This window comes from Aquarana catesbeiana, linkage group LG04 (assembly GCF_042186555.1).
Source record: "Aquarana catesbeiana isolate 2022-GZ linkage group LG04, ASM4218655v1, whole genome shotgun sequence".
In the NCBI taxonomy this organism is placed as follows: Eukaryota; Metazoa; Chordata; class Amphibia; order Anura; family Ranidae; genus Aquarana; species Aquarana catesbeiana.
In genome coordinates, this window is record NC_133327.1 from 639,765,640 (window position 1) to 639,781,056 (window position 15,417).

At 43.8% G+C, this 15,417-nt stretch overlaps 1 protein-coding gene across 2 annotated transcripts in view; it reads right to left on the reverse strand.

Annotated features, from left to right (window-relative positions):
- The window catches only part of VASH2 (vasohibin 2), a 157,135-nt gene that overhangs the window by 11,235 nt on the left and 130,483 nt on the right, over positions 1–15,417 (reverse strand). The window contains exon 7 of one of the 2 annotated variants that reach the window (XM_073628397.1): positions 14,311–14,423. In XM_073628397.1, coding sequence (XP_073484498.1) covers positions 14,311–14,423 — 113 coding nt within the window. Of the gene's footprint in view, positions 1–14,306; positions 14,424–15,417 lie in introns of those variants that run through there. The other variant, XM_073628398.1, reaches the window with a different exon arrangement.

Below are 15,417 nucleotides of genomic sequence, written 5' to 3' on the forward strand. Positions count from 1 at the left end.
ATGCAGCCCCAGACCATGACACTCCCACCACCATGCTTGACTGTAGGCAAGACACACTTGTCTTTGTACTCTTCACCTGGTTGCCGCCACACACACACTTGACACCATCTGAACCAAATAAGTTTATTTTGGTCTCATCAGACCACAGTACATGGCTCCAGTAATCCATGTCCCTAGTCTGCTTCTCTTCAGCAAACTGTTTGCAGGCTTTCTTGTGCATCATCATTCTGGGACGATAGCCATGCAGACCAATCTGATGCAGTGTGCGGCGTATGGTCTGAGCACTGACAGGCTGACCCCCCACCCCTGCAATCTCTGCAGCAATGCTGGCAGCACTCATATGTCTATTTCCCAAAGACAACCTCTGGATATGATGCTGAGCAGGTGCACTCAACTTCTTTGGTCGACCATGGTGAGGCCTGTTCTGAGTGGAACCTGTCCTGTTAAACTGCTGTATGGTCTTGGCGACCATACTGCAGCTCAGTTTCAGGGTCTTGGCAATCGTCTTATAGCCTAGGCCATCTTTTGTAGATTCTCAGAGAGTTCTTTGCCATGAGGTGCCATGTTGAACTTCCAGTCACCAGTATGAGAGTGTGAGAGCGATAACACCAAATTTAACACACCTGCTCCACAGTCACACCTGAGACCTTGTAACACTAACGAATCACATGACACCTGGGAAGGATAATGGCTAATCGGACCCAATTTGGAAATTTTCACTTATGGTGTACTCACTTTTGTTGCCAGTAGTTTAGACATTGATGGCTGTGTGTTGAGGTATTTTGAGGGGACAGCAAATTTACACTGTTACACAAGATGTACACTCACTACTTTACATTGTAGCAAAGTGTCATTTCTTCAGTGTTGTCACATGAAATGATATAATAAAATATTTACAAAAATGTGAGGGGTGTACTCACTTTTGTGAAATACTGTATGTGTCATCTAGGTTTCTCTCTACAGATGGTAAGGAGCTCCATGGTTTGTGTCTGCTATGAAGAAAACCAACTTAAAATCTTTATAAGTTCTGATCTAAGTCCTGGAGCCCGGAAACTTTGTAGAGCTTTGAGTTGAATAAAGCCTCTATTTCTAGGTCCATCCACATCTTACCTGGCGGACCTCATTATTGGTCTCAGCTGTGCACAAACCTTTATTTATCTGAGCTGACTTATGTTCAGGGCTCACTCTCTGCTGCTGGATGAAATGACAGAGTGCTGACAAAACACTAAAGGGTCGTACACACGATGTGAATATCAGAAGAATGATCGTTCATTTTTTGGGGGGGGGTTTGTGTGCTAGTCTTCGAAAATGAAGAGGTTACCCAATCTACAAAAATTCTCTTACAACAGAATACAACTTCGGAAGTGATGTATTTGTATTGTATTTTTCAGACAAAAACTGTACTGAATAAAGAAAATCTTACGATAGGGTATCGTGCGAGAAAATTGTGTTTTTCCCTTCGGATAATTTCGGATGAACTGTTGTGATCGGCTCTTGAAAGCTGTGTACTAATGATCAGATTATCGTACTATCGCTTTGACAGCAGGATTTTTCGTAAAAATTTTCTGATCATGTGTACTAGGCTTTAAAATGTAGATGAGCAATCCGCTTTTAGGAAAAAAACATAAGTTTAGTTAGTGGCTTAAGTGCTATACAAAGGTCTCCTGCATTGAAACGGTTTGCTTGCTGCCTTGCTGAATAAAAGTGCAGGACAAACTTAGTTGGACTGTTCCTGGGTACCCCCCACTGCTAATACCATTAAAGCCCATCCATCTTACAACAGTTAAATAAAAAGCTGATATTTATGGGATCTGTTTTATCTGCTGAAGGATTTTTAATTCTGTTCAGCCAGTTTTGTGTCCCAAGAACCCATGACAAAACACAGCCAAGTCTAAGACCTTAATTTCCTTGGAAGGTGACTTCGGCCTGCTGACTGGGCAAACAAGGAGCACACATTTATGAGATCACCTCCCTGTGCTCGCTCAAATATGTTTTAAAGGATTCTGGTTCAAAGCAATCCTACCACATGAGCAGCATCTGAAGGAAGCTGCCAACCTAACTCCTAGGCCACATAGTAGTTCAGTGGATGTGGAACTAAAGTATCCTAGCTTCAATCTGAGTGAGGTCATTGTCCTATACATCAGTGTTTCTCAATTCCCGTCCTCAAGGTGCACCAACAGCTCATGTTTTCAGGATTTCCATTATTTTGCACAGGTGATTTGATGTTTCACTGCCTTAGTAATTACCACAGTCGTTTCATCTGAAGGTAATCCTGAAAACAGGACCTGTTGGTGCACCTTGAGGACTGAAACTGAGAAACACTGCCATACATACACACCTCTACGCTTTGCACAATATCTCCTGTTACTACTCCCAATAAAAATAATATTTTCCCAGTATCATGTTTAAAGCTTGACTCAAGGCAGTTACAATGGATATAACAAGTCTACACACCCCTGTTAAAATGGCAGGTTTCTGTGATGTAAAAAAATGAGACAAAGATAAATAATTTCAGAACTTTTTCCACCTTTAATATGACCTATAAACTGTACAACATGTCATACTTACCCCTTTAAAGTGGTTTTTGCACAGAGCAGCCCCGATCCTCCTCTTCTCGGGTCCCTCGCCGGCGCTCCTGGCTCCTCCTCTTTGGCCAGTCCCCCCATAGGGGCACCCTTTCCCTCATCACAGAGTTTGATTTACAGCAGCAGGAGCTAATGGCTTCAGCTGCTATGGATCTGCCATGTGACAGATCAGAGCAGGGAGAGCCGCTGCTCTCATGCACAGTGCTGGATCAAGGTAGGGCTCAGGTAAGTATAATGGGGAGGGGGGGGGTGTTAGATTAAGGTAGGAAACCTTAAGGCTTTAGAACCTCTTTAGGTTTACTATTCTAATATTACGTGAATGGGTCTTCTAAACTAATAATGGGACAAATTTAACATCTGAGCTAGCCAGTCTGACATGTCCTCTGTTGAGAGTTCATTCCTCACCAGCCGCCTCCAAGTGACGTTAAAACTCCAAGCTCACATGTCAACAAGGACACAGTGACAGCTGGGGCAGGATGGCATTTGCCTCTCTACAGCTTGCGTAAAGATGGGATGCTGAGGCAGGGGAGCACAAATAGAATCAGGGGTTATGAATACCGATGACCTCAGAGGCATTAGTAGATACTACACTTTGGATATTTCTGGAGCCTGGTGAATGGGAAAGACTGAGGGTCTATGCAATGCATTATAATAATCAGCACAGGGAACAGGAGTCCTCACTGAAATGTCAATGATAAGACCTCATGGGTCATATATAGCTCTTTGTGTAATGTCTAAACTTCAGCTGCTGGGCTCACTGTAGAACATAATTGGAACATGATGCTTATCCTGCCTTAACCCAATGACTAGCTCATAACAACGGCAGTGTTTACAGGGGAAAATATTTCGGCTTGCTTGAATGGAGAGGACTGTCGAGCCTTGGCATATCACCGAGAGGGGAGTAGTGTGACATGAGGCAGCAGAATCTATAATTACACCCTGACATGTAGACAGGGATAAATTTAACTTTATACGAGCCCTACGTCACCAGTGGATCCTGCACCTGTCCGTTATGTCACCAGTATTTCAGGAATGTATTATTATGTTAAGATCAGCAGCCTGTTTAATATAGGAATATTATATTTTACTTACAGGGGAACATCTGTCTGGAAACTTGGTGTGACCGCAATGGGGAAAAATCTTATCCAATAAGGCAAACATGATCATTAAAATTTCTACTTTTTCAGACATATTTTCACCACAGATACACTACAGTTTGTAACCACTGTACTTTTTCTATTTTTGTGTTATTGCTTCCATCCATGATAGATTTTTACTTACTTGTCCAGTTGGCCTTTAATTTTTTGGAATAAATCTCAGGTGAGTTTTTTGCGTTCCCTCCTCCCTCTATTATGTGTTTAAACTAAAAGTGGAAAGACATCATGTGCTATAAGCATAACAGGGGTACTGTAAGGCCTCTCAACTTTGACTTTAGAGTCATCCTTCCAAAAAAGTACACTATATGGCCAACAGTATGTAGACAACCCCTTCAAATTATTGTGTTCAGGTTAATTCCAATACTGTACTGCTAATACTAAAAAGTGTGCATCCAATCTTCTGTTAATGAAAGGCAATTTTCTGCTAAGGTATGACTCTGCCCCTGTGCACAAAGCCAGCTCCATAAAGACATGGTTTCAGGAGTTTGGTGTAGAGGAACGCAAGTTCTTCACAGAGCCTTGACCTCAACCCTACTGTACACCTTGGGGATGCCAACTGCAAGCCAGGTGGTCTTCTCATCCAGCATCGGTACCTGACCTCACAAATGGTCTTTAAGCCGAAGGGGCAAAATACCCACAGACACCCTCTGAAATCTTCAGGAATGCCTTCCTAGAAGGTCAAAGGCTGTTATTAGCCAACTCTATATTAAATCTGATTATTTTGGTATGTGATGTCCAAAGTATTCATATAGATGTGGTCAGGTGTCCAGGTGTTACAACCCAAAACGTAAATGTATTTTATTGGGAATTTATGTGAGAGACCAACACAAAGTGGCACATAATTGTGAAGTGGAAGGAAAATGGTAAATGGTTTTCAACATTTTTTACAAATAAATATCAGAAAAGTGTGGCGTGCATTTGTATTCAGCCCCCCCGAGTCAATATTTTGTAGAATCACCCTTCACTGCAAATACAGCTGCAAGTCTTTTTGGGAACGTCTTTACCAGCTTTGCACATCTAGAGAGTGACATTTTTGCCCATTCTTCTCTTCAAAATAGCTCAAGCTCTGTCAGATTGAACGGAGAGCATCTGTGAACTGCAATTTTCAAGTCTTGCCACAGATTCTCAATTGGATTTAGGTCTGGACTTTGAGCCATTCTAACATATGAATATGCTTTAATGCAAACCATTCCATTGTAGCTCTGCCTGTATGTTTAGGGTCGTTGTCCTGCTGGAAGGTGAACCACCGCCACAGTCTAAAGTTTTTTGCAGACTCTAACGGGTTTTTCTAAGCTTGCCCTGTATTTGGCTCCACCCATCTTCCCATCAACTCTGACCAGCTTCACTGTCCCTGCTGAAGAAAAGCATCCCCACAACATGATGCTGCCACCACCACGTTTCACTGTGGGGTTGGTGTGTTCAGGGTGATGTGCAGTGGGTTTTTTTTTTCCGCCACACATAGCGTTTTACTTTTAGGCCAAAAAGTTAAATTTTGGTCTCATCTGACCAGAGCACCTTCTTCCACATGTTTGTTGTGTCCCCCACATGGCTTTTTGCAAACTGCAAACAGACTTCTTATGGCTTTCTTCCAACAATGGCTTTCTTCTTGCCACTCTTCCATAAAGGTCAGATTTGTGGAGTGCACGACTAATAGTTGTCCTGTGGACAGATTCTCCCACCTGAGCTGTAGATCTCTGCAGCTCTTCCAGAGTTACCATGGGCCTCTTGGCTGCTTCTCTAAATAATGCTTTACTTGCCCAGCCTGTCAGTTTAGGTGGATGGCCATGTCTTGGTAGGTTTGCAGTTGTGACATACTCTCCATTTTCGGATGATAAATTTAACAGTGCTCCGTGAGATGTTCAAAGCTTGGGAGCAGGTATATCTGAATGATGCCTGTAGTTACAGACATCATTCAGATATTGCCGGTTTCAGCCGGCGAATCTCTACACCATAGGAACGATCATAGCGGCCGTTCCGCCGCTTGATCCTTCCTATGGGAGGCGAGAGGGGACGTCCCCCCCCTCCCGCCGCCCTCCGGTGCTTGCTCCGACTTACCGTTACGGGCGGAGAGTGGATCCCCCGGCGCCTGATGTAGATCATAGAGATTTCCGGCGGACCAGATGGTCCCCGGAGTCTCTATGATCGTCGGAGGCCGGGCACGATGTTATGACGTCACGCCCGGCCTCTCCATTCAAAAAAACGGCGCCGCTTCGGCTGGGAAGCGGCGATCGTTTTATTTATTTTTTTTATTTCAGGCTTCCCAGCCTAGTGGTGAGATATGGGGTCTTAGTGACCCCATATCTCACTATTAAGAGCACCTGACATGTCATATTGCTATTACAAGGGATGTTTACATTCCTTGTAATAGGAATAAAAGTGATCAATTTTTTTTTTTTTTCAAAAAAGTGTCAAAATAAAAAAAAATATATATATAATTAACAATAAAAAAAAAATTTTTTAAAGCGCCGCTGTCCCCGTGTGCTCGCACGCAGAAGCGAACGCATACGTAAGTCCCACCCACATATGAAAACGGTGTTCAAACCATACATGTGAGGTATCGCCGCGAACGTTGGAGCGAGAGCAATAATTTTGGCCCTAGACCTCCTCTGTAACTCAAAACATGTAACCAGTAAAAAAATTTCAAGCGTCGCCTATGGGGATTTTTAAGTACAGAACATTGGCGCCATTCCACGAGCGTGTGCAATTTTGAAGCGTGACATGTTAGGTATCTATTTACTCGGCGTAACTTCATCTTTCACAAAATGCAAAAACATTGGGCTAACTTTACTGTTTTGTTTTTTTTTTTAAACACAAAACAGTTTTTTTCCCCAAAAAAACGCGCTTGAAAAATTCCTGCGCAAATACTGTGTGAGATAAAAAGTTGCAACAACCGCCATTGTATTCTCTAGGGTCTTTGCTAAAAAAACATATATAATGTTTGGGGATTCTATGTAATTTTCTAGCAAAAAAATGATGATTTTTACATGTAGGAGCAAAGTGTCAGAATTGGCCCGGTATTGAAGTGGTTAAACTTCTCTAAAACTTTATCCCTGACCTGTCTGGTGTGTTTCTTGGCCTTCATGATGCCGTTTGTTCACTAAAGTTCTCTAGCAGACCTCTGAGGGCTTCACAGAACAGCTGTATTTATACTGAGATTAAATTACACACAGGTGGACTCCATTTACTAGATGGTGACTTTTGAAGGCAATTGGTTCCACAAAATTTTAGCTAGGGGTATCAGCGTAAAGGGGGCTGAATACAAATGCACGCCACACTTTTCAGATATTTGTAAAACATTTTGAAAAACATAATTTTCCATCAACTTCAAAATTATGTGCCGCTTTGTGTTGATCTATAGCGAAACCCAATACATTTACATTTTTTGGTCATAACATGACAAAATGTGCAATATTTTAAGGCGTATGAATACTTTTTCAAGGCACTGTAAGTGAAGCCAAAGAAACAGGCTAATAACACTGTAAGTGAAGCCAAAGAAACAGGCTAATAACACTGTTTAGTTTAGATTCTTGTGTAAGCTCAGTAGTTCTCTTTAATTTCAGATTTAAATATATCTAAACACATGGCTTAGGGACACATCATCAATAGTCAATCAGCTGCTAGTCACTATCATAAAATGAGGACTGGACCAGAGGCGGGCCGTGCATTAAGGCCCCCCATCCCTGCCGCCGCCCCCCTTATGCCCCGTACACACGGTCGGATTTTCCGATGGAAAATGTCCGATCGGAGCGTGTTGTCGGAAATTCCGACCGTGTGTGGGCTCCATCGGACATTTTCCCTCGGATTTTCCGACACACAAAGTTGGAGAGCAGGAGATAAAATTTTCCGACAACAAAATCCGTTGTCGGAAATTCCGATCGTGTGTACACAAATCCGACGGACAAAGTGCCACGCATGCTCAGAATAAATAAAGAGATGAAAGCTATTGGCCACTGCCCCGTTTATAGTCCCGACGTACGTGTTTTACGTCACCGCGTTTAGAACGATCGGATTTTCCGACAACTTTGTGTGACCGTGTGTATGCAAGACAAGTTTGAGCCAACATCCGTCGGAAAAAAAGCTAGGATTTTGTTGTCGGAATGTCCGAACAAAGTCCGACCGTGTGTACGGGGCATAATCCATGCGCACGGCCCCTTTCTGGACGCCGGGTGCAAGGATTCCTATGGCGGAGGTGTTTAAGCACCTGGTTTGAGCCAGAGGCTCTAATAGGCTTCAAAAAAGGGTGGGCTCGGGGCGCAGAGAGTGCGCCCTGATCCCACCCAATTGTGTGACCATAGCGAATACATTTTCACACTACAGTGCCTCCCTGCCAATCAGGAAGGCAGGTCGCGAGACCTGTTTCCTGATTGGCCAAAGCAGCAGGCGATACAATTGGATGCCTAGCGCTTTGACGGAGGAGGAGACACAGAGGGAGCAAGCATGAGAAGCGGACATCAGAGCTGCTGGTGCTGTCCGCACTGTGGAGAAGAGTAGTGACACAGGAGGATCCTCTCCACAGCCCGGTAACTGCTGGACCTCCCGCGGGGGGGTAGGTGGGTGTTGTCAGTGCTGCAAGCCCCACGCTGGCGGATGCCGTCAGTGCTACGAGCCCTGGGATGGGGGATGAGGGGGGGATGCTCTATATACCTTATCTGTAATGCCGGGCTATATACCCTATATGAAATGCTGACCTATATACCCTATCTGTAATGTTGGGCTATATACCGCTGAGCTATATATGCTGAGCTGTATACTCCTGATACTATGGATGGAAGCAAGTGGAATATAGGGGGACGGTGTGGGTGGATTCTATAAGGGGTGGGGCTTATAAGAAGTGGAAGGGGTCAAAGAGGAAGGGTTGGGTCTGGCACCCCTATCTTAAAACTTCGCCAGCCGCCACTGGACTGGAATCTAATTGGTTTCTAGACTTGGTTCCTCAACAGCACAAATCTTTAATAAAATAGTAACTCCTCCTGACCTATTATCTGTGTTTAGGTCCTCTCACTCCCTTGACGCTTTTTAGACACAGGTCCATGAAAATTACTTGAAAATTCTCTGATCGGAAACTCCCCAAGACACCTGAACTTTTCCTTTTACATCATAACTCAGACATCGGTCTATAAAAAGTCAATATTGCACCACCTGGTTAACGCAGCATGGTCGTGCATACTGGCTATGTACTATGGCACATACTATGGAAGTCCTCTCAACAACTGACAGCCCAACAATGAATTAGAAGGATGGAGGATATCAGGTAGATGGGGAGTCTAACAAATTTCATAAAGAATATACAAACCAAATTTAGAAATCCGTGGTTCTACTGAATTGAATTCACATGCAGTGATGAATTCAAACGACTATTAGCTGCTTAAAGGGGTTAATGTCAAGGCTATGCTGTAGGTGGACATTGACGGAGTTCGTGGGCCCCCCTTAAATTACATCATACTGACTGGTGAAAAGTCCCTTTCCCCAGCTCCACCCGTGTGCCCCCTGCCGGTGGCACCCCCCCTTTATCCTCTCCCCCCCCTTCTTTTCACTGCCTCTTATATAACCCCCTGCACTCCTTAAATATCCTACCACATGTTACACAATAAATCCTAAATAAATACCACCTCTCAGGTCCCAGTCCTTGACTATTGGGTAAATACTTGCTCTAAAAAATGCTTAGTAATTGTTGGGTCGCCTCTGACACCATTATGCTACCCATCTGATGATGGACGCACTTAGTAACCTCCTCTCAGTACAGGCCCCTATATCTCCACTGCTAATGCTTACTATATTATTATGTTTTGGGAACTCTAGTCTGTGCTCTGCCTAGCGTTCCATCCAGTCCTAAGGCATCTACGTACAACCAATATGGTGATGCCAACTACTGTAGCTCATACCACGTTAGGTGTTAATGGCTATGCAATAGATTGTTCTGTTTGTCCTTATGGTTTCCTTCTATTTTGTAACTTATAAATAAAGAATAAAAAATAGATTAAAAAAAAACTCCTCCTCTTCAAGTAGATAAACTTCTAAGAGCAAGGAATTTAGACATCTGTGGCCAAGATGTCCATCAAGTTAATGGTGGTTTTATTGTACTGGCAGCACCTCTTTGTGAAACCTCCCAGGCCCTTATTAGCCAAGTCTCTTGGCTCTTAAACTTACATCAAGGCCAGCTGGCTGTCAGAGCTGCTTCAAAGGCTTCTTATAGCAAACTAAACCTGCCAAAAAGAAATATGTTGCCAATTTGCAGTTTTATGGGTAATAAAGACCCAGACTCACCGGGAAAAACATGAGGCATCAGCTGCACAGACATGCAGGATGGATGACCGCACAGGCAACCTCTGGACTTATGGCTCTTACAGTGTACATGTCTACTGCATATGGAACATGGTACTGTTAATGAAAAGGGCGCAATGGGTAGTAAAGTACAGTGTTTAAAGAGACCCTGTCAGCAACGTAAAAAAAACCTGACATTTTAAATGCCTACTTGCAGTGGGTTTTTTCTTTCATAAAATAATTTTTACTCACCCGAAATTGACCTTTGCACTTGCTAGCAAATCTCACTTCTTCAGGAAGAGTCAATTCCCTAGCACAGTTGCTATACCCCCTCACTCCTTGATCGTCATAGCCCTCCCCCCAACTTTCAAGTGTCCAATAACGGTCTGTGCTGGCCCAGCTTCTCAACCACTCACATCCCTACATAATCTTTTAAGTAGCCACTGGGGAAGGAGTGAAGAGCAATTATAGAGTATTACTTTAGTGACAGTCAGGACTGGTGCAAGGATTTGACACCCTAGGCGAAATCTCAGTTTGCTGCCCCGCCCGACTCCACCCATTTTTGGCCTGCCCATGTATACGCATACCTCCCAACTTTTGAACTTGAGAATAAGAGACACTTCAGGGAGACAATGACCTGCGATGTACATTGCCACACCCACCAAAGAGTGGGTGTGGCCAAACATGATCGTGGGAGGAGCCAGGGTCTTAGGGATACATATAAACCTCAACACAATCATTTAGAAAATTACTTCCAATATATACTGAAAATAGACAGAAAGCTTAAAATAGAGAAATATGAAGGACCTGAGGAACCCAGGATGGAGCCAGACAATAAGTACTGCAGTATGAACCAACCCTTAGGGAGAGAGAGAGAGAGAGAGGGGGAAGGATCACTATGGTATATGGAAGAAAGGAAGGGGGGATCACTATGGTACATGGAAGGCAGGAATGTAGGATCACTATGGTACATGGAAGAAAGGAAGGAGGGATCACTATGGTACATGGAAGAAAGGAAGGAGGGATCACTATGGTACATGGAAGTAAGGATCACTATGGCACATGGAAGGATCACTGTGGCACAAGGAAGGCAGGAAGGAAGGACCACTATGGCACATGGAAGGAAGGAAGGATCACTACGGTACATGGAAGAAAGGTAAGATCACTATGGCACATGGAAGGATCACTATGACACCTGGAAGGCAGGATCACTGTGGCACATGAAAGGCAGGAAGTAAGGACCACTATGGCACATGGAAGGCAGGAAGGATCACTATGGTACATGGAAGAAAAGAAGGATCACTATGGCACATGGAAGGCAGGATCACTATGGCACATGGAAAGTTTAGTCCTGCTGCAGGACAGGGCTGAATGCTGTACTGAGTGGTACCCACATTTAGAGCCCTGGGCATTCTTATGAACACAGGTACCATTCTGTACAAAGCCCAGTCCAGCGCCTGCCATAGAGTTTGGCAGGCTGTTGGTTTTCAGAGCTAGACACTGCCCCTGAACGTCCCAGTCGCAAGATGCTGGTAGGGACACACTGCTATTAGACTGGCCCAATATGTAAGGGGCCTTAAAGTTTTTTATACTTCTTAGATTTTTTTTTCCTGAATTCAGAAAATCTTAAACGCAGGAGTACCATTGTGAATGAAGCCTTAAGCTGGATACACACTATACTACTTTTGTTGTTCGATTTCCTTTAGACTTACCTTTAACTATGTAGTGCAAGGGCCTGCCTGATTGCATACAAGTGTTGAAGTTTGACCTCATATTATATGGTTTTGGTAAATCTAAATGAAAAAATCTGAAGAAGATTGTATAGTGTGTATCCAGCTTTAAAGGGTTTGTCACCCAAACATTTCATTTTCCAGATGTGTGTCTGTTGTATTGTAGCCTGTACTTGTGTTAAAAATTATCCTGTTCCCTTTGCATTGCTTCCTTTGTGTGAAATCCCCTGTGATCCTGCCAGTCGATCTGTCGAAAAAAGTCGTTCTGCCGACCGATTTTCAGATCATGTGTGCGGGGCATTAGCCCCTTATGCAGCTGAGAACAGAGGTCATGAGAACACGTATATTAAAAAAATTATAAAACAATATTGAGAGATATAGATAGATATACACACACACACACAGACAATTGTTTTGCATTTCTCTTTTAACTGCTTGCCGACCAGCCGTCATCATTATACTGCGTCAGGTTGGCAGGGCTGCGCGAATCAGCGTAGGTGTACGTCGGGCAACCTTAAGAGCCATAGGGGGAACGCGTGCCCGCGGTGGGACGCCGGAGCCGATGCGCGTGCCCGGCAGGATCGCTCCACAAAGAGCCGTGATCGCTCCACAGAGAGCCAGAACAGGGATCTGTGTATGTAAGCAAACAGATCCCCGTTCTGACAGGGAAGTAGAGAGAGATCTGCTGTTCCTAGTGATCAGGAACAGCGATCTCTCTCCTCCTCCAGTCAGTCCCCCCCCCCCAGTTAGAAACACCTCCCTAGGGAACACTTAACCCCTTGATTGCCCCCTAGTGTTAACCCCTTCCCTGCCAGTGACATTTATACAGTAATCAGTGGCTATTTTTAGCTCTGATCGCTGTATAAATGTCACTGGTCCCAAAAAAAGTGTCAAAATTGTTCGATCTGTCCGCTACAATGGTGCAGTCCCACTAAAAATCGCAGATCGCTGCCATTACTAGTAAAAAATAAATAAATAATAAAAATGTCATAAATCTATCCCCTATTTTGTAGACGCTATAACTCTTGCGCAAACCAATCAATATACGCTTATTGCAATTTTTTTTTACCAAAAATATGTAGAATTCATATTGGTCTAAACTGATGAAGAAATTTGTTTTTCTTTTTTTTTATATTTATTATAGCAAAAAGGTAAAAATATAGTTTTTTTTTTCAAAATTGTCACTCTTTTTTTGTTTATAGCGCAAAAAATAAAAACCGCAGAGGTGATCACATACCACCAAAAGAAAGCTCTATTTGTGGAAAAAAAAAAGGACGTCAATTTTGTTTGGGTACAGCGTCGCACAATTGTCAATTAAAGTGACGCAGTGCTGTATCGCAAAAAATGGCCTGGTCATTTAGGGGGCAAATCCTTCCGGTCCTTAAGTGGTTAAACAGGTTAGACCCCTTTCACACTGGGGCGGTTTGCAGGCGCTATTGCGCTAAAAATAGCGCCTGCAAACCGACCCGAAACAGCCGCTGCTGCGTCTCCAGTGTGAAAGTCCGAGGGCTTTCACACTGGAGCGGTGCGCTAGCAGGACGGGAAAAAAGTCCTGCTAGCAGCATCTTCGGAGCGGTGAAGGAGCGGTGTATACACCGCTCCTGCCCATTGAAATCAATGGGACAACGCGGCTATACCGCCTGCAAAGCGCCTCTGCAGAGGCGCTTTGCGGTGGTTTTTAACCCTTTCTCGGCCACTGGTGGGGCGGGTTTACGCTGCTAAAACTATTAATAGCGGCGCTTTACCGCCGACGCACCTCCCGCCCCAGTGTGAAAGGGGCCTTAGGGTTCACATATGCTTTAAGGTTTACTCCAGTTTCTAGAGCTTCCATGCTGTTTGCCTGTTACTGTGGCAACACTAGGAGGTTAGGTTGATAAAAAGTTTAAAAAAATAAAAATGTGTCAGGATTATTTATCAGTCACTTCAGAACATGACTATCACGCCAAGCTTTTCCATAAAAAGCGATCCTCCCAAGAGCTGCCATAGTGACAAGACAAGATGCGGTGGTGGGGCTCCTTGGTATAACATAGAGGCCTAACAAAGAAGTGTACTTGCTATATAAAATCATTACTACAATCCTCTCCTCCCTCAATATTTTCCAAATTCCACAGCAAAATATTCCATAAAATCGAGTACCTGCAAGGTGCAGAGCTCAATGATTTCTACTATAAGTTCTCCATAGACCAACCTCAATCTGAAAAGAGGGCCAGGATTCGTGGCAAATTGGCTCAGAGGGCAAAACGAGCACCAGACCCTACCTACCTTGTCTTCAGTTCAGTACAGCCGTGGCTCTGCTGACTAGAGGCACTAGAGGAAGTAACCACTGCATCAGCCACATTAAGCAGCCTTTGTACATGACATACAGTAGCTACCTGGCTTTATTTTTTTTATTTTTTGCTGCAGAGGTGAAAGTGAAGGGCTCTGGTACTAAGTAGTTAGATTCCAGCTATCCGTGGATTGATGATAAAAGAATTCAGAACAATGTAAAAGCCAAATCAACCAGAAAAGTAAAAGCGCTAATGGTATAAAATCCATTCATCCATGTTTATATCTAGAATGTGAATATTCAATACTCACGACTTGTCTCTCCTGCAGACTCTCCGCTGGGGACTGATGCGGATTCTGGGAGGGGACACCGACTTTCCTCTTCTCTCCTTCACAGGAGACTGAACACTGGAGGACTTCAGAATCTACAAAGATTACAGAGATATATAACTTGAGGTTCCTGCTATGAGCCTGGGAAATCTAGAGATAACTTCATCGTCAGCACATTAGGGAAATCTCCGCAGATGAAAGTAAACCAATGCAGGGAGTGTTACTGCTGACTTTCGCCTATAAATGTTACTTGCCTCCTGGCTGTTATGCAGATTCTCTAGTCTCTCTAATTTATGATTCACTGATACCCAAAAAGCATGCAGATCTGAAAATTTACAGTAAAGTCAAAGTCCTTACCTGCATACTTGATCTAGGTTAGTGACATTGGGGGTTATTTACGAAAGGCAAATCCACTTTGCACTACAAGTTCAAACCACAAGTGCAAAGTGCACTTGAAGTTGCACTGAAAGTGCACTTGGAAGTGCAGACGCTGTAAATCTGAGGGGAAGATCTGAAATGAGGGGAAGCTCTGCTGATTTTATTATCCAATCATGTGCAAGCTAAAATGCTGGTTTTTTTTTTTCCTGCATGTCCCCCTCGGATCTACAGCGACTGCACTTCCAAGTGCACTTTCAGTGCAATTTCAAGTGCACTTTGCACTTGTAGTGCAAAGTGGATTTGCCTTTAGTAAATAACCCCCATAGTATTGAAGCCAGAGGCCAAAATGACAGCCAGGCAACTGTTCACAGAAGAAAAAAAAAACAGCAGCTTCCATGCATCTCAGTGGACTAGAATGCATGCAAATCAGTGGTCCCCAAACTGTGGTCCTCGGAGCACCATTTCATCCACTGGTACCTACAATGGGGCATAATCACCCCCCCCCCCCCATTGAGACCGGTGAAGAGGCACAATTCCTCCCAAATAACAGTCCATATTCCTATTATACACGTTCCTGGAATGAGCTCTCAAAGATACGGGGTGCTGCAGTAACCACCAGCTGGATAATGGACCATACACGGCAGAATGTAAATATTCGCCAGCACACCAAGGATCTTCAATTGTGTCCAAATGGTTTTTATTGAAGAAAGA